Source organism: Scyliorhinus canicula, chromosome 2 (genome assembly GCF_902713615.1).
Source record: "Scyliorhinus canicula chromosome 2, sScyCan1.1, whole genome shotgun sequence".
Classification (NCBI taxonomy): Eukaryota; Metazoa; Chordata; class Chondrichthyes; order Carcharhiniformes; family Scyliorhinidae; genus Scyliorhinus; species Scyliorhinus canicula.
Genome location: NC_052147.1, coordinates 221,860,548 through 221,880,613, shown reverse-complemented (window position 1 = coordinate 221,880,613; position 20,066 = coordinate 221,860,548). Strand labels below are relative to the sequence as shown.

The window sequence follows — 20,066 nt, the reverse complement described above, 5'->3', positions numbered from 1 at the left end:
TAGGTCATACCCTGCCATTTTCAAGGGTCCAGTGCCCTTCCCACTAGGTGGTGAAAAATTTCCCCATTGTGAAAGGCGTTTTATTATCCCTCTACATGTTTTGTTATTGTTTATATCTGCTTTACATCAATGAAATAAATGTTGCTTTAATCAAATTGCTCAGATATTTATAATTTAGAGGTTTTGATGCTAGGATTATAAAAAATCAGATTATAGAATTGACGTTTCTTTCCTTATTTTTTGGGGGTGGGTTCTTAATTTTTTCCAATTAAGTGGCAATTTAGACTGGCCAATCCACCGACCCTGCACATCTTTGGGCTGTGGAGGTGAGACTCATGCAGACACTGGGAGAAGGTGCAAACTCCACACGGACAGGGGCCGGGATCAAACCCAGGTCCTGGGAGCCGTGAAGCGCCACCGTGCAGCCCAGCTGTTTCTCTTGTGAGCCAAGTTCTTTTCAAATCGCAACTTTGGATCGGAATATCAAATTCAAAATTAATGTGAATAGGAGCTAATGGTGTATCAAGTATGAGTAGTAGAAAATGTAGTGACATGTGATATATATAGTGACATGAGTCATATTTTATCCGTTTTAGTGCTATAATTTTTTAAAGCCACGGGCTTCCACGTGGGAAGCTGCAGCAAAACTCTGTCAGAGCCTAGGTGGGAACTTGCCGACGATCGGTAATTCTGTGGAACAAGGTATGTTGTTGGCTGAACCAACAGAAGTGTATTGAATCAGAAATAAACTCCAAATTCAAAAATGTTCCGTTGTGTTCTGTTCAAGTAGATTTGCAGGATTTTTAAGTTTAAAAAGTAATTGTTTTGGCAGAATTGCCTAGAGATTGGATGGCACTTACCCATACTTTGACCACTTAATCATAGAATCATAAAATGTACAGTGCAGAAGGAGGCCATTCGGAGCCTGTTCAGGTACACAGAGGGAGAATTCAGAATGTCCAATCCACCGAACAGCACGTCTTTCGGGACTTGTCGGAGGAAACCGGAGCACCCAGAGGAAACTCATGCGGACACGGGGAGAACATTCAGACTCCACTCAGACAGTGACCCAAGCCGGGAATCGAACCTGGGACCCTGGAGCGGTGAAGCAACAGTGCTAACCACTGTGCTACCATGCTGCCCCAATGATCCCAATGCCTGGGCAAACTGTCAAATGTCACACAAGTAAGATGAAAATTCACCCCAAGATTATTTTAATGAGAAATGGATGCGACAAAGAAGGAGGAAAACTGCCACTAGCCATTATTGTCTTGTTTCCATATTTATTTGAATTTGATTTCTCAAATCTGTTTGCACTTTCTGTTCAACAGATTTTATTGTATCCCATTTATCATCACTACCACACAGAATTTGGCTTGGTATGCAGAGCTCAAGTAAAGTTAGAACGCACAAATGGATAACCGGAAGACTGGTTGATTATACAAATTGGCAGCCATCATTTGAGTGGGTACCGGATATACTAGATTTTGATGTAGGTTAAATGCTTATATAGTTCAGTTTGAAATTGTGTGGAGTTCAACTGTTGAGTGTTTATTGCTTTGTGTCCAGTCATGAGTACATTTGGATCCCAGACCTTATCCAATTCTTTGTAAGATAAGAGCAATTTGACTGTTCCTCCAATATTCTATTCCCCTTGATTAACTGGGTCTGAGGAGTGCCAGAATTTGTCTCTTAAGTTGTACTGAATTAATTGATCTTTTCCCCATGGAAACCTTTTTGACAAAAATCCTTCTACTTTTAATGCACAATCATAAGGACACAGAAATCAGAGCAGGACCCATTCTACTCGATCTCTCCTCATAAATCAGACCACTGCTTATCCCCATAATTAATCCAGTCAACATTTCTGAGGAAAATATATCTTCCCTTCAGTAAAGAGATCAAAACTGTGCTGGTAGGTTCGTGCAGAAATACCCTTTAAATCCAAGAGTTTCTTGTATGGTAATTGCTTGCAATAAAGGCTAGCGTCCCATTTCTCTTCCGAATTGTTCAATGTACCTGTATGTTATTTAAAAGGACCTGAAACACCTCTAAATCCCATTATTTACTTGTGTCTCACCTTTTAGTATATAAAAAAAGGAAATTCTGGTTGCCAGTCTTCTGTCCAAAGTGGATAACTTCACATTTCCCCAGATTATACTCCGTCTGCCATCTTCTTGCCTATTCATTTAACCAGCCTATATTCCATTGCAGCCTCATTACGTCTTCCTCAGAGTTTACTGTCTCACATAGGTTTCATTGTGTCGCTCCAACAGTTACACCGTTATCTCAAAAATAGCTCATATATTCCTAATATTTATTTTCCTCCTTTAACCAATTCTCAATCAATGCTAATTGATGTAACACAATGTAGCTTTAGTATATAGTATATGGCAAGCCTTGTTTTCTGGAGACTAATAAAACAAATCTTTTGCAAAAACATAAATCAATTCAAATTCAACTCCGAATTGTTGAGATTCTGCAACTGACCTCAGCAGTTCTAGAATAGAGGGGGAATATTGTCGAGGGTTCCCCTTATTGGAAGAAAAAGTGTAAATTTTGGTTGAAGAATGTTGACATTTCTCAATATTCATTCTCTGTTACCTGTCGCAGTTTGGCAGATGATGGGTGAACTAGAAGAGATTGATTGTCAGCTATGGGGATCATCTGCTCTAAGACTAACCCTATCAGCATCATTCAAGAAATATATGCACATTATAGGAGAGGTTGCTGGATGGCTCAAGAATGGGAACTACCACCTACTTTTTTTTTAGCTCGGAGACCGTGAAACCACTTTTAGTGTTCCAAGTTTACTTCAACTGAAGTATGCTATTTATGTGCAAATAAGGTCCAAGTAGGGATTAGAACATAGAACATAGAACACTACAGCGCAGTACGGGCCCTTTGGCCCTCGATGTTGCGCCGACCTGTGAAACCATCTGAAGCCTATCTGACCTACACTATTCCATTTTCATCCATATGTCTATCCAGTGACCACTTAAATGTCCTTAAAGTTGGCGAGTCTACTACTGTTGCAGGCAGGGCGTTCCACACCCCTACTACTCTCTGAGTAAAGAAACTGCCTCTGACATCTGTCCTATATCTATCACCCCTCAATTTAAAGCTATGTCCCTCGTGTTGGTCATCACCATCCGAGGAAAAAGACTCTCACTGTCCACCCTATCTAACCCTCTGACTATCTTATATGTCTCTATCAAGTCACCTCTCAGCCTTCTCCTCTCTAACGAAAACAACCTCAATTCCCTGAGCCTTTCCTCGTAAGACCTTCCCTCCATGCCAGGCAACATCCTAGTAAATCTCCTCTGAACCCTTTCCAAAGCTTCCACATCCTTCCTATAATGTGGTGACCAGAACTGCACGCAGTACTCCAGGTGCGGCCGCACCAGAGTTATGTACAGCTGCAGCATGACCTTGTGGTTCCGAAACTCAATCCCCCTGTTTATAAAGGCTAGCACACCATATGCCTTCTTAACAGCCCTATTAACCTGAGTGGCAACTTTCAGGGATTTATGTACCTGGATGCCGAGATCTCTCTGTTCATCTACACTACCAAGAATCTTGCCATTAGCCCAGTACTCTGCATTCCCGTTACTCCTTCCAAAGTGAACCACCTCACACTTTTCCACATTAAACTCCATCTGCCACCTCTCAGCCCAGCTCTGCAGCTTATCTATGTCCCTCTGTATCCTATAACATCCTTCAGCACTATCCACAACTCCACCGACCTTCGTGTCATCTGCAAATTTACTAACCCATCCTTCTACACCCTCTTCCAGGTCATTTATAAAAATGACAAACAGCAGTGGCCCCAAAACAGATCCTTGCGTTACACCACTAGTAACTGAACTCCAGGATGAACATTTGCCATCAACCACTCGACACAGGACATTCTCCTGACCTGTTGAATGGTGTCCACGTAACTAATCTTTAAAGCAGAATAGATAAATAGCAGAGGAACTTCTGGCTTTTATAACAGTACCTGCTTATTTCCCAGATAACACTTTATTTTTTCTAGCTTATGACTGTCAATAAAGTGAGTGTAGCCACTATTAGACATCTGACAATTTTTATTTTAAATCTATACACATATATTATCATAGATCTGGAATGCAGTTACCTACTTAATGTCTGTCAAGTGGGGTACAATCTCCACTGTGCCCTACGTATAATATGCAGTTGTTCTTTTTATTTAGTAGCTGGGAAGAGGAAAAACAGTTTAATGTTCAAATGTGGACCTTTCATTTTTCTTAAATCTCCAATTTCTACCATTAGTAATCTTTATTATGCTGAATTTGCTATAAAGCTGGTTTAAAAAAAATTGGGCTGATGCAAAAAGAGTCCTGTGGAAGAACTCAAAAAGTCAAATATTTTACAACAAAAGACCAGAAATTGTATATTTCCCAATGATAACAACTTACAATATTTTCCTGTGTTTTTAGCTCTTTAATTTTGAAAAACAATGTGTTGTTCTACTGAATGGCCCAGGCACAGCATTTGTTGGAAAATGGGATATGATCACATGTGATGAGAAGCAGTATGTTGCTGTGTGCCAGAAACATAGAGGTAAAGTTTAGAAAATATTGTTATATAATGTATTTCTATAAGCATTGTTTCTAATTTAATTCCAACCTCTATTACACATTGTGGTATCAACCCTGATGGTTCATATTCTTATTTAACAATGTGCTATTCATTTCACCCAACAAGACCCCGCACGTTAATTTCCACTGATTCCCACTCACTTGTGGTACAATTAGGATTGATTTCTTTCCAGATAAATCTCAGTTGGCACATTTAGGTTCAGAGCTCTGAAAGTGCAAGCAATGATTCAATATAAACTTGGTTAAATGTCTGTGGTAGTCACATTGATATATATAATGTATATAGAGGATGTCGGTGTAGGTGTTTTGTGGTAAGGCCCTGTACTACAGGTACGGGGGTAGTTCCCTACCTGCTGGCTCCGCCCAGTAGGCGGAGTATAAATATGTGTGCTCCCAGTACAGCAGCCACTTCGCCAGCTGCTGTAGGAGGCCACACATCTTAGTGTAATAAAGCCTCGATTGCATCCAACTCTCGTCTTTGTGTAATTGATCGTGCATCAATGTCTATCTCTGTAACTCCTAGAATTATTACAGCACAGAAGGAGACCATTCAACCCATTGTGGCCATGCCGGCACAATGCAAATGCAATTCACAATTTCCACTGCCCGCCTTTTCCCTATAACCCTGTAAATTTAGTTGCCATGTTTCCTACATCACAACAGTGATTGTACTTCATTGACTGTAAAGGCTTTGAGACATCCAGTGGTCATGAAAAACACAATATAGATGCAAATTGTTTGTAAATTGTATGGGATGCAAATTTGTCTCTGTACTGGGAAGACTGGAGCCATAATTAGTCCCCACTACAGATTCCATGCATTCGCCACTGATATTATCCTCCCTTCCTAGCCACTATTTCAGGCTCCACCATACGGTTTCCAACCTTGGTGACTGTTTGGTCCCCAAACTAAATGTGCTTCCCCACCACATCTTCTCCAACACCACATCTTCTCCAACACACACATTGTCTGCTTTTGTCCATCCCTCCAATTTTCTGTCACTGAAACCTTCAGCCATACCTGTGTAACCTCCAATGTTTTCTGAGCCAGCTCCCCATCTTCCATCCACTGTTAACTTCCGATCATGCAGAACTCTGGCTTTATTCAATCCTCTATTCACCTATCACACCTTTCCTTGCTGACATGCATTGGCACCGTCCGCTGCCCCCCACCCCCAGCTGCCTGAAATTAAAATTCCCATTCCCATGTTGAAATCCCCCTGTGGTAGTATGACTAGAGGTACTACGGTACCTGGGAGTGTGAGCTACCATTGGTGGAGAAGGCTCGCTGCTCATTGGCCCAGGTGTTTGCATTTCATTCGTCAGAACGTAAGGTAGCTCCGCCCATTGAGGCGGGGTATAAGAACCCGTGGTCCCCAGCAGCCGGCCTCTTTCTGTACTCGAGCTGCTGAGGAAACATCTTGTTGATTAAAGCCTTCAATTCGGACAACATCCTCGTTTCAGTAGTTATTGATCGCGCTTCAATTTAATCAACATGATTTTAAAGCATGGAGCTCCGGATCAAGCCGGAGAGTCTACGACTCAGTCCCCGCGCAGTTAACGCGGCAGCCACGTTCAAGCATTGGCTAGCTTGTTTTAATAGCTACCTCAGCATGACGGAAAACGTACCGATGAAGCTGAAGCTGCACATCCTGCACTCGTACGTTGGCACGGCCATCTACACGCTCATTGAGGACACGTCTACGACTCCACCATGGAACTGCTTAAAGGACACTTCATCCGACTGGTGAATCAAGTTTACGCTCGGCACTTGCTGGCTACGAGGCAGCAGATCCTTGGTGAGTCGTTAGACGATTTTTACCGTGCGCACCTTACTGGGGAGGAACTGCGGCTGCCCACAAGTGTCTGCTATTGAGCACACCGAACTGTTAATTCAAGACGCTTTTGTTGCGGGTATGCAGTCCCCATAAATCCGCCAGAGACTGTTGGAGAAGGAAACTTTGAGCATGACTGAAGCACAGGCCCTCGCGAACTCTCTAGATGTTGCGTACAGAAACGCCCGTTCATACGCCCCCGACCGCGCGGCGGCCCCATGGGCAGCGTGGAATTCAGCTTCCCCTTCCGCTACGGACTCTGAATCGCCTCAGGCCTGCTCTGCAAGACGCCCTGGAAACCCCGCTGGGCCCCGTTGCTATTTTTGTGGACAGGCAAAACACCCCCGACAGCGTTGCCCAGCCCGATCGGCAACGTGCAAGGGCTGCGGAAAGAAGGGCCAATTTCAGTTGGTTTGCCAGGCCAAGGCGGTCGCTGCGGTCCTGAGCAGCGACTGCGGGATGCCGCCCCGTCTCTCTCTCCGAGGGCCCCATGCGACCCGCAAACTTCTCCATCCCCATCCCCCACTGCCACGTGCGGCCTCCAGGCGCCGCCATCTTGTTTTTCCAACGCCACGTGCGGGGGACAGGCGCCGCCATTTTGTCTATCCCCACCATGTGCGACCAGTGGGCGCCGCCATCTTGGATCGGCTCCGAGCACCCCGGCGCGGGTGACCACATACTGCCTGATGACGATTCCGATCTTCTGCCACGACTCTCATAAGTCACCTTGGACCAGTCTCGACCCCGTACCCTTTCTACGGCGACGACGGAGGTCCTGCTCAATGGGCACGAAACGTCCTGCCTGCTGGACTCTGGGAGCAAGGAGAGTTTTATACACCCTGCCACGGTAAGACGCTGCTCTCTTCCTGTCCATCCCGTAAAGCAAAAAATCTCCCTGGCCTCTGGCTCCCATTCGGTTAAGATCAAGGGGTATTGTGTAGCGGACCTCACGGTCCAGGGGAGGGAGTTTAAAAATTACAGGCTCTACGTCCTCCCCCACCTCTGCGCGGCCACACACCTGGGGTTAGACTTCCAGTGTAACCTCCAGAGCCTAACATTTAAATTCGGCAGCCCTATACCTCCTCTCACTGTCTGCAGCCTCGCGACCCTCAAAGTCGATTCCCCGTCCTTGTTTGCAAACCTCACCCCAGATTGCAAACCTGTCGCCAGCAGGAGCAGACGATACAGTGCCCAGGACCGGGTCTTCATCAGGTCCGAGGTCCGGCGGCTTCTGAAGGAAGGGGTTATCGAGGCTAGTAATAGCCCCTGGCGAGCACAGGTTCTGGTGGTAAAGACCGGGGAGAAGAATAGGATGGTCATAGACTACAGTCAGACCATCAACAGGTTTACGCAGCTGGATGCGTACCCTCTCCCCCGTATATGCGACCTGGTCAACAGGATCGCACAGTACAAGGTCTTCTCCACGGTAGACCTGAAGTCGGCCTACCACCAGCTCTCCATCCGCGCGGGCGATCGCAAGTACACTGCGTACGAGGAGGACGGGCGGCTCTACCACTTTTTAAGGGTTCCTTTCGGTGTCACAAACGGGGTCTCGGTCTTCCAAAGAGAGATGGACCGAATGGTCGACGGATACGATTTACGGGCAATCTTCCCATATCTCGATAATGTCACCATTTGCGGCCACGATCAGCAGGATCACGACACCAACCTCCGCAAATTCCTCCAAACCGCAAAACTCCTGAATTTGACCTATGACAAAGAAAAATGCGTGTTCAGCACCGATCGCCTAGCCATCCTCGGCTACGTAGTGCGAAATGGAGTGATAGGCCCCGACCCGGAACGCATGCGCCCCCTGATGGAGCTGCCCGTCCCTCACTTGCTCCAAGGCCCTGAAGCGCTGCCTCAGGTTTTTATCTTATTACGCTCAGTGGGTCCCCAACTACGCCGACAAAGCCCGTCCCCTCATACGGAGGCCCACCAGGCCTTCAGCCGCATCAAAGCGGATATTGCAAAGGCCACGATGCGTGCTATCGACGAGTCCCTCCCCTCCCAGGTCGAGAGCGACACGTCTGACGTAGCTCTGGCAGCCACCCTCAACCAAGCGGGCAGGCCCGTGGCATTCTTCTCCTGGACCCTCCATGCTTCCGAAATCCGCCACCTCTGTCGAGAAGGAAGCACAGGCCATAGTAGAAGCTGTGCGGCATTGGAAGCATTACCTGGCTGGCAGGAGGTTTACCCTCCTCACAGACCAACGGTCGGTGGCCTTCATGTTTGACAATGCACAGCGGGGCAAGATAAAAAAAACAAGTTCTTGCGGTGGAGGATCGAGCTATCCACCTACAACTATGACATCTTGTATCGTCCTGGGAAGCTGAACGAGCCTCCCAATGCCCTGTCCCGCAGCACCTGTGCTAACGCACAAGTGGACCGCCTCCGAGCCCTCCACGAGGACCTCTGCCACCCGGGGGTCACCCGCTTCTCTCATTTCGTGAAGACCCGCAACCTGCCCTACTCCATCGAAGAGGTCAGGACAGTCAGCTGAAACTGCCACATCTGCGCGGAGTGCAAGCCGCAGTTCTACCGCCCCGAAAAAGCGCATCTGACAAAGGCTTCCTGTCCCTTTGAACGCTTCAGCATGGACTTCAAAAGTCCCTTCCCCTCTATCAACCGCAACACGTACTTCCTCAATGTGATTGACGAGTACTCCCGTTTCCCGTTCGCCATCCCCTGTCCCGACATGACCACAACCACCATCATAAAAGCCCTCCACAACATTTTCTCCCTGTTTGGATTCCCCGTCTACATACACAGTGATAGGGGGTCCTCCTACATGAGCGACGAACTGCGTCAATTCCTGCTCAGCAAGGGCATTGCCTCAAGCAGGACGACCAGTTATAACCCCCGGGGTAAAGGATAGGTCGAGAGGGAGAACGGTACGGTCTGGAAAAAGGTCCTACTGGCCCTACGGTCCATAAATCTCCCAGTCTCCCGCTGGCAGGAGGTCCTCCCAGACGCCCTCCACTCCATCCGGTCTCTACTCTGCACTTCTACTAATCAAACTCCTCACGAACGACTTCTTGTTTTCCGCAGGAAGTCTTCCTCAGGGACCCCGCTCCCAACCTGGCTGGCAGTCCCCGGGCCCATCCTGCTCCGGAAGCACGTGCGGGTGCAAAAATTGGATCCGTTGGTCGAGCGGGTCCAGCTGCTCCACGTTAACCCGCAATATGCGTATGTGGAGTACCCCGACGGCCAACAAGACACGGTCTCTCTACGGGACCTGGCGCCCGCCGGATCCCCGCCATCCCTCTCGTCACCAGCCCCACCCAACTCCCCCCATCTATGGCGGGACACCCCCAACCGCAACTGCACCCTGCAGGCGCTCCCCTCCCTGGCCCGCCAACCCCCTCACCTGCACCGCCTGGAGGACTAGACGCCCCCCCCCCCCCCCCCCCCCCCCCCCGGGGCCCGGCCCTCACCAGCGCCCGTCTAGGGACGTTGAAACCTCCACAAGGACCGGATCATCGCTCCCGGAGTCATGGACGCCCGCATCTCCATCAACATCTCCACCGAAGCTCCGTCGGTGGCAGAGGACGTCGAAGGCCCCCGGTCGTCTGATCGAGTCGATGTGAACTCTTAATGGAGTTTTTTTTCTGTCTCTGGACAAGGTTACGGGCCAGTGGGCAGCCGCTTTTCAAGAGAGGTATAGTCCCATATCACTAGTCATACTACCAGTAAATTATCCCACCCACACCGGACTACCAGTCATGGCTGGATGCCAGGGCAGTCTCTCCCCCCCCCCCACAGACACCACCCCAATTCCTTTCTCAACAAGGGGCGAATGTGGTAGTGTGACTAGAGGTACTACGGTACCTGGGAGTGTGAGCTACCATTGGTGGAGAAGGCGCGCTGCTCATTGGCCCAAGTGTTTGCATTTCATTGGTCGGAACGTAAAGTAGCTCCACCCAGTGAGGTAGGGTATAATGACCCGTGTTCCCCAGCAGCCGGCCTCTTTCTGTACTCGAGCTGCTGAGGAAACATCTTGTTGATTAAAGCCTTCAATTCGGACTACATCCTCGTTTCATTGATCGCGCATCACCCCCATTGTCCTTTCTGTCTGTAACCTTCTTCATGCCTGCTTTGAACCTACAATGCGTGAATGATCCACTTCTCCAGATTTCCACAGCATAGTTTAAATTGACACCATTGTCTCTGTTCTCCAGGAAATATCTTGTATGTTTGTAAATGGAGATTTCTCAGGTAAATTAGAAGGATTTTTTTTTTGAGGACATTTCTGGATAAATTGGAAGTGATTGCCCATCTTTTCTTTCTACATTTCATGAAAGTATGACATAGAAATGTGCATGTTGCATCTTTGTGTGTTAACAAACAAAGAACAAAGAAAAGTACAGCACAGGAAAAGACGATTCGGCCCTCCCAACCTCCGCCGACCATGCTGCCCGTTTAACCTAAAACCTTCCATACTTCCGGAGTCCATATCCCTCTATTCCCATCCTATTCATGTATTTGTCAAGATGTCTCTCAAACGTCACTACCGTATCTACTTCCACCACCACCTCCAGCAGCAAGTCCTAGGCATCCATTTCCCTCTATGTAAAAAAAAAACCTCCCTTACACATCTCCTCTAAACTTTGCCCCTTGCACCTTAAACCTACGTCTCTGAGTAATTGACCCTTCCTACCCTGGGAAAATGTGTCTGACTATCCACTCTGTCCATACCCCTCATAATTTTGTAGACTTTGATCAGGTCGCTCCTCAACCTCCATCGTTCCAGTGAGAACAAATCAAGTTTATCCAACCGCTCCTCATAGCTAATTCCCTCCATACCAGGCAACATCCTGGTAACCCGCTTCTGTATCCTCTCCAAAGCCTCCATATCCTTCTAGTAGTGTGGCAGTCAGAATTGAGCACTATGTTCCAAGTTAAATATAACTTAAGAAAACCTCCGATTGATATAAATAATTGTTGAAATGAGGTGAAACACGTTCAGTATGTTGGAATTTGTTTCTTATGGGTCTGGCATAAAACCATAATCTTCTGAAAGTCTAATCCATGTTTTCGGTTCCACGATCAATTTTATTCATTTGAGAAGTTTTGTAATAAGTGCATTAAATATTTACCTGAGCAGTCACTAACAATTTTTTCCATATTCTTTTCCTTAGAACATTCCATTCATGATCAGGTCATTCCTCCTTTAAATGACACATTGCATTTTCTCAACCATACCTATACAATAATCAAGAAGAACCTAACCTGGGAAGATGCAGTAACTGAGTGCCAGAAGAACGGTAACAAGTTGGTTAGCATCACTGAACCTTATCATCAGGCTTTCCTCACAGTTACCATAAACACTCTGGGGTATCCAGTGTGGATCGGACTGTACAGTCAAGATGTATGTATAATTTCTACGAGTTTTTTTGAATGGGGAAAGTGGTTTACAGACAGTCCGGTTTTAATGGAGCTACAGAAGAGTACAGCCAATGCTGCTCTGATCCCTGTAGGAACCATTAATATTTAAAGAGAGATTTGGACACCCAGTGATTAACTAAAATAAATTACACCACAAGGTTCCATGGTTTAAAACAAATGAAGTTTATTATACAAGAAACAAGTGTTAAGAACACCAATTATGTTACATCCGAATGTGTCTCAAACCCCCAAAGGATAACTTGAAACATTGATTCTTAGCGGTGTATATTTATTTGGAATAATTTGAGGAACAATGTCCAACTCAGCTAGGAACCAGACCAGTCGTTGTGTAAACAATTAATAAAGAATAATTAAAAGGGAAAAAAATGACACTTAAGTTTATTAATAACTAAACATGTTTTTTCACCTGAAGTTACCTCTTGTCCCAAAATATACCCACGTTCCATAACTCAATACGGCACCCCTTTTCCCAAGCACCATCTGATTTTTGTAACTCTATTTAGGTCAAATCCAGCTAATAGTTACCACACAATACCGCTTAGGTGACCAAGCCTGGGAAACTGCCTCTTCTTGGTTCAGTGAAGGCACAAAACTGTATCTTTTTGAGGAGAGTATGTGCAATCTGCCGTGGCTCTAAATGTTAGATGGAACAGGCCTCCATGGCTTGGATTATAGATGGAACTGGCCTGGCTACTGTTGGATGGAGAACTAGCCTGTTTCTCCAATGAGGGTGCTAACAGTCTCTTTGATATCCCACCCTGTGGATTCAGCTGTCCACATCTCTCAAATACCTTGTTTTTAGAAGTTATCATTTGCATAGCCACATTGATATTTCTTTTTTTTTTAAATAATTTTTATTGGAATTTTTTACAGAAAATATAAAAATATAACAACAAGTATAGCAACAAGCAGTAATATACAACTAACAGCCCCATAACACCCACAATTCCCCCCATACCGTAACATCACATGTATCACCCCCCCCCCCCCCCCCAACAAGAGAACTTAACCATAAATTAAAATTAAATAAATCAAATTTAAATAAAATAAGCAAACATAATCAACGTCCCCCCCCCCCCGGGTTGCTGCTGCTACTGTCCCAGTACCCTATCGTTGAGCCAGAAAGTCGAGGAAAGGTTGCCACCGTTTAAAGAACCCTTGCACCGATCCTCTCAGGGCGAATTTAACCTTCTCAAGCTTAATGAAGCCCGCCATGTCATTGATCCAGGTCTCCACGCTTGGGGGCCTCTCGTCCTTCCACTGTAGCAAAATCCTTCGCCGGGCTACTAGGGACGCAAAGGCCAGCACACCGGCCTCTTTCGCTTCCTGCACTCCCGGCTCTACCCCAACCCCAAAGATCGCGAGTCCCCATCCTGGCTTGACCCTGGATCCCACCACCCTTGACACCGTCCTCGCCACCCCTTCCAGAACTCCTCCAATGCCGGGCATGCCCAGAACATATGGGCATGGTTCGCTGGACTCCCCGAGCACCTGACACACCTATCTTCACCCCCAAAGAACCTACTCATCCTCGTCCCAGTCATGTGGACCCTATGCAGCACCTTGAATTGGATGAGGCTAAGCCGCGCACACGAGGAGGAAGAATTTACCCTCTCCAGGGCATCAGCCCATGTCCCGTCTTCGATCTGTTCCCCCAGTTCCCCCTCCCACTTTGTTTTCAGCTCCTCTACTGACGCCTCTTCCACCTCCTGCATAAGCTTGTAGATATCGGATATCTTCCCCTCCCCGACCCAGACCCCCGAGAGCACCCTGTCACTCACCCCCCTCGTGGGGAGCGCAGGGAATCCCTCCACCTGCCGTCTAGCAAATGCCTTTACCTGCAGATATCTAAACATGTTTCCCGGCGGGAGCCCAAATTTCTCCTCCAACTCCCCCAGGCTCGCAAACCTTCCGTTGATAAACAGGTCCCTCAGCTGTCTAATGCCCGCTCTATACCATCCCCGAAATCCCCCATCCATGTTCCCCGGGATGAACTTATGGTTCCCCCTTAACGGAGCCTCCATCGAGCCCCCCACTTCTCCCCTATGTCACCTCCACTGCCCCCAAATCTTGAGGGTAGCCGCCACCACCGGACTCGTGGTATACCTCGTGGGAGGGAGCAGCCACGGCGCCGTTACCTGGGCCCCCAGGCTTGTATCCCCACAGGACGCTCTCTCCATCCGTTTCCATGCTGCCCCCTCCCCCTCCATCACCCACTTACGCACCATCGACACGTTGGCCGCCCAGTAGTACCCCGAGAGGTTGGGCAACGCCAGCCCCCCCCCCCATCTCTACTCCGCTCCAAGGAGACCCTCTTCACCCTCGGGGTGCCATGTGCCCAAACAAATCCCATGATGCTGCTGGTCACCCTTTTAAAAAAGGCCCTAGGGATAAAGATGGGCAAGCACTGGAAGAGGAACAAGAACCTCGGGAGAACCGTCATTTTAACGGATTGCACTCTGCCCGCCAGCGATAGCGGCACCATGTCCCACCTTTTAAATTCCTCCTCCATCTGTTCCACTAGTCTGGTGAAATTAAGCTTATGAAGAGCCCCCCAACTCCTGGCCACCTGCACCCCCAGGTACCTGAAACTCTTCACTGCCCTCCTGAAGGGGAGCCTCCCAATTCCCTCCTCCTGATCTCCCGGGTGCACTACAAATACCTCGCTCTTTCCTAAGTTCAGTTTATAGCCCGAGAAGCCCCCAAATTCCGCTAACAGCTCCATCACCCCCGGCATTCCCCCCTCTGGGTCCGCCACATATAACAGCAGGTCGTCCGCATACAGCGATACCCGGTGCTCCTCCCCACCCCGCACCAGACCCCTCCACTTCCCTGACTCCCTCAACGCCATGGCCAGCGGTTCAATCGCCAGTGCAAAGAGCAGGGGGGACAGGGGACACCCCTGCCTGGTCCCACGATAAAGCCTAAAATACTCCGATCTCCTTCCATTTGTGACTACACTCGCCATCGGCGCCGCGTAAAGCAGCCTCACCCATTTGATGAATCCCTCCCCAAATCCAAACCTCTCCAGCACCTCCCACAGGTACCCCCACTCAACTCTATCAAACGCTTTCTCTGCGTCCAGCGCCACCACTATCTCCGCCTCCCCCTCCACTGCCAGCATCATGATAACATTGAGCAGTCTCCGCACATTCGTGTTGAGCTGCCGCCCCTTGACAAGTCCTGTCTGATCTTCATGAATTACCTCTGGCACACAATCCTCTATCCTGGTAGCCAGGATCTTCGGCAGCAACTTAGCGTCTACGTTAAGGAGCGAGATAGGCCTATATGATCCGCACTGCAAGGGGTCCTTATCCCGTTTTAGGATCAAAGAGCACATTGATATTTCTGATATGACCATTCACACCTCAATGTTTCTAGGTGCCTGCTAATGGGCAGCACGGTAGTGCAGTGGTTAACACTGTGGCTTCACAGTAAAAGGGTCCCAGATTCGATTTCCAGCTGGGTCACTGTCTGTGCGGAGCCTGCACATTCTCTCCATGCCTGTGGGTTTGCTCTGGGTGCACCGGTTTCCTCCCACTAGTCCCAAAAGACGTGCTGTTAGGTAATTTGGACATTCTGAATTCTCCATCTGTGTATCCGAACAGGCGCCGGAATGTGGTGACAATAAAGATTGTTATTATTATAAAAAGATTATCATTATAATTTTGTTACTGGGCAAATCGCATCTCATCATTCCTCTATGCGCCTACTATAATAATAATCTTTATTGTCACAAGTAGGCTTACGTTAACACTGCAATGAAGTTATTACTCGCTATATTCTAGTGTCTATTCAGGTTAGAGGGAGAATTCAGAATGTGCAAATTACCCAACAGCACATCTTTCGGGACTTGTGGGAGGAAACCGGAGCACTTGAAGGAAACCTAAGCAGACATAGGGAGAATGTGCGGACTCCACCCAGGCAGTGATTCAAGCCGGGAATCAAGCCTGGGACCCTGGAACTGTGAAGCAACAGTGCTAACCACTGTGCTACTAGTCTTGTTACTTGCTGTTACTTCATTTTCTTCTCAAGTTCACTGTTAATTTCCCTAATTCCTAACATAAGTAAAGCTAAATAAACACTGCCGTAGGTAAATACTTTTACTTTACATCAAAATGCATAATTAAACACATTCCCTTATACATTTGATTAAAATTCTCAGCTGAGCTTCACATTTACTGTTATGACTTCCCACTTCCCAGAAAATCCTTGGTTACTTACTGTGCTCTTGTAGGTTCCTTTACTTCCTGAGACCAAACCAAAGTGCCACAGCCATCAGGAATTAATTTTGATTCACCTCGGTGTTCCCGCTCTCCTCCAAAGTGTGAGATTTCTTCAGGCCCTTCCACTTGCCGACACTTAAGTGACCCTTCACTGCTCCTTAAGCACCTCAATTCTGGACACTCCAGCTGGAATATGGGTTTCACTGCACTCTTGTTTAGTAAATCCACCTCAATTCTCTCTCTCTCTCTCTCTCTCTCTGCCTGTTCTCAAGTTCGATTGCTTATCTCTGTGTCAGCAAAACATACAAATTAAAACTAAAGGAACTTCCCTAACTTAACAGCCCATCTCTGTGGCAACGTGACCTCCTTGGGATGTTCCAAACAGAAATGTAAATGGGGCAGCACAGTGGTGCAGTGGTTAGCACTGCTGTTTCACGGCATCGAGATTCCAAGTTCGATCCCGGCTCTGGGTCACTGTGCGTGTGGAGTTTCTACATTGTCCACGTGTTTGCGTGGGTTTCGCCTCCACACCCAAAGATGCACAGGGTAGGTGGATTTGTCATGCTGGATTGCCCCTCAATGGAAAAAATGAATTGGGTACTCTAAATTTAAAAAAAAAATAAAGCAAACAGAAATGTGAATGAATTATCTTTTGCCTTCAAAACAACTAACTGACTAGCTCTTTGAAGTACAACATAAACGACTGCCATCTTTGGTAGAAACCCTCAATTGCTCCCCTCACTGTATACTTAACTTTCTCAAGGTATAGAAACTCCCACCAGATCCCCTAGTCATTCTGAGGCAAAGGGAGGAGAAGCTAACCTCCATCCCATCAGCACTCGCCTCCGAGCAATCAGCGGGGCGAAGGCCAGAACATCAGCCGCCGCCTCCATCTACAGCTCCGGCAAGTCCAACACCCCTAATATTTCCGGACACTAAGACACAGGCTCCAGTTCAATTTTCAGAATCGCCAACATGGTGCTAAAGGTGGAGACCCAGAAGCCCGCAAGCTTAGAACACAACAAGAACATGGGCGAATCGTTAGCCGGACCTCTCCCACAAGGCTCGTACTTGTCCTCCACTCCTAATAATAATTAATAATCTTTATTAGTGTCACAAGTAGGCTTACATTAACACTGTGAAGTTACTGTGAAAATCCCCTCATCACCACACTACGGCGCCTGTTTGGGTACACTGAGGGCGAATTCAGAATGTCCAATTCATCGAATAAGCACATCTTTCGTGAATTGTGGGAGGAAACCGGAGCACCCAGAGGAAACCCAGGCAGACACAGGAAGAACGTGCAGACTCCGCACAGACAAAATGAAATGAAAATGGCTTATTGTCACAAGTAGGCTTCAATGAAGTTACTGTGAAAAGCCCCTAGTCGCCACATTCCGGCACCTGTTCGGGGAGGCTGGTACGGGAGCCCAGGTACCTGGTACGAGGACCCAAGCGGGAATCAAACCCGGGATCCTAGCGCTGTGAAGCAGCAATGGTAACCACTGTGCTATCGTTCCACCCATAACAGTAGTTAGCACATGCTGTTGAAAGACGTGCTGTTAGGTAATTTGGACATTCTGAATTCTCCCTCCGTGTACCCGAACAGGCGCTGGAATGTGCCGACTAGGGGCTCTTCACTTCACTTCTGGTAGTCCAGAAGTAATGCAATGTTGCACATTGTTATGATTGAAGTTAATTGAATCTGTTTCACCTTGCATCCTGCCTGGCTTGTATTTTCATTCAACTCTCCTAAAACACTTGACGCTTTTTAAAATTGTTAATCCCAAAACTCAACTGTTTGAGCAGATACCCAAAAGGCAAGCTCCTTGGGGAGATTTTGATGACATTGAAGTACAGGCGAATCCCCAATACTTCTATGTATCCTGTATTGGAAACATAGAAGGAGGAGGAAGCCATTCGGCCCTTTGAGTCTACTCTGCCATTCATTATGATCATGGCTGATCATCAAGTTTAATACCCTGATCCTGCCCCCCCCCCCCCCCCCCCCCCCCCCCCCCCCCGCATATCCCTTGTTCCCTTTAGCCACAAGTGATATATCTAGTTCCTTCTTGAAATTATACAATGTGTTGGTCTCAACTACTTTCTGTGGCACTGAATTCAACAGATTTACCACTCTCTGAGTGAAGAAATTTCTCCTCACGTCAGTCCTAAAAGATTTATCCCTTATCCTCAAACTATGACCCCTAGTTCTGGACTCCCCCACCTCGGAAACATTCTTACCGAATCAACCCTGTGTAATCCTGTGAGAATTTTGTAAGTTTCCATGAGATCCCTTCTCGCTCTTTTAAACTCCAATTAATATAATCCTAACCGTCTTAGTCTCTCCTCATATGACAGTCCTGGTATCCCAGGAATCAGTTTGGTAAACCTTCGCTGCACTCCCTCCATAGCAAGAACATCCTTCCTCAGATAAGGACACCAAAACTGCACACATTACTCTAGGAGTGGCCTCACCAATGCTCTATACAATTGCGGTAAAATATCTCTATTCCTATACTCAAAACCTCTCGCTATAAAGGCCAGCATACCATTTGCCTTCTTTATCGCCTGCTGTACCTACGCGCTTACTTTCATTGACTGATGTACGAGGACACCAAAGTCTCGCTGAGTATCCAACTCTCTCAGTTTACACCCACTCAAATAATAATCTGCCTCCCTATTTTTGCCACCGAAGTGGATAACCTTACATTTATCCACATCATACTGCATCTGCCATGCATATGCCCACTCATGCAGCCTGTCCAAATCCCACTGAAGCATCATTGCATCCTCATCACAGCTCACTCTCCCACCCAACTTTGTATCATCAGGGCAGCACGGTGGCACAGTGGTTAGCACTGCTGTCTCACGCCGCCAAGGTCCCAGGTTCGATCCCGGCTCCGGGTCACTGTCCATTTGGAGTTTGCACATTCTCCCCGTGTATGCATGGATTTAACCCCCAGAACCCAAAGATGTGCAGGGTAGGTGGATTGGCCATGCTAAATTGCCCCTTAATTGGAATTTTAAAAAAAAACTTTGTATCATCTGCAAATTTGAATATAATGCGTTTAGTTCAAATCATTAATATATAATGTGAACAGTTGGGATCATAGCACAAATCCCTGCTTTAACCCTCTTGTCACTGCCTGCCAATCAGAAAAAGACCCATTTATTCCAACTTTATGCTTCCTGTCTGCGAACCAGCTTTTTATCCATCTCAAGACACTACCCATAATCCTATACGCTTTAACTTTACATATTAATCTGCTCTGTGAGACCTTGTCGAAAGTCACCTGAAAGCCTAAATAAATCACATCCACCGGTTCTCCCTGGTCAACTCTACTAGTTAAACCTTCAAAGAATTCTAGTGGGTTTGTCAAGCGTGATTTTCCTTTCATAAATCCATTCTAACTTTCTCTGATTACAACACTGCTTTCCAAATGCTGTGCTATGAATTCCTTGATAATGGACTCCAGCAACTTTCCTACTACTGACAGTACACTCATTGATCTATAGTTCCCTGTTTTCTCTGTACCTCACTTTTTGAATAGCGGGGTTACATTCGCTACCTTCCAATCTGTAGGAACCATTCCAGAGTCCAAAGAAAATGGCCACCGATGGATCTACTATTTCTAGGGCCAATTCCTTCAGTACTCTGGATTGCAGATTATCAGGCCCTGGAGAATTATCTGCCTTCAATCCCATTAATTTCCCCAAAACCATTTATTTTCTAATAATTTCCTTCAGCTCCTCACTAAAACTTGTGCTTGTCAGAACTTCCAATACATTATTCATGCCTTCCTTTGTGAAGACAGAAGCAAAATACAAATTTAGTTCCTCAGCCATTTTTTGTTCCGTTATGAATTCCCAGTTGAACATGGCAAAAAGCTCCTTCCGAAACAGAAACAGCTGCCATCAAAGGGACAGTGCTTGCTTCTGATGTTACAAGGCTGTAGTCCCAATTTTCCAGTC

General features: G+C 47.0%; 1 protein-coding gene across 1 annotated transcript in view; it reads left to right on the top strand.

Moving 5' to 3' along the window:
• Positions 1–20,066, top strand: part of ly75 (lymphocyte antigen 75) — a 187,457-nt gene that overhangs the window by 134,439 nt on the left and 32,952 nt on the right. Inside the window, exons 22-25 of the mRNA XM_038789641.1 lie at positions 597–702; positions 1,332–1,492; positions 4,461–4,584; positions 11,598–11,827. Coding sequence (XP_038645569.1) covers positions 597–702; positions 1,332–1,492; positions 4,461–4,584; positions 11,598–11,827 — 621 coding nt within the window. The remainder of the gene's footprint in view (positions 1–596; positions 703–1,331; positions 1,493–4,460; positions 4,585–11,597; positions 11,828–20,066) is intronic.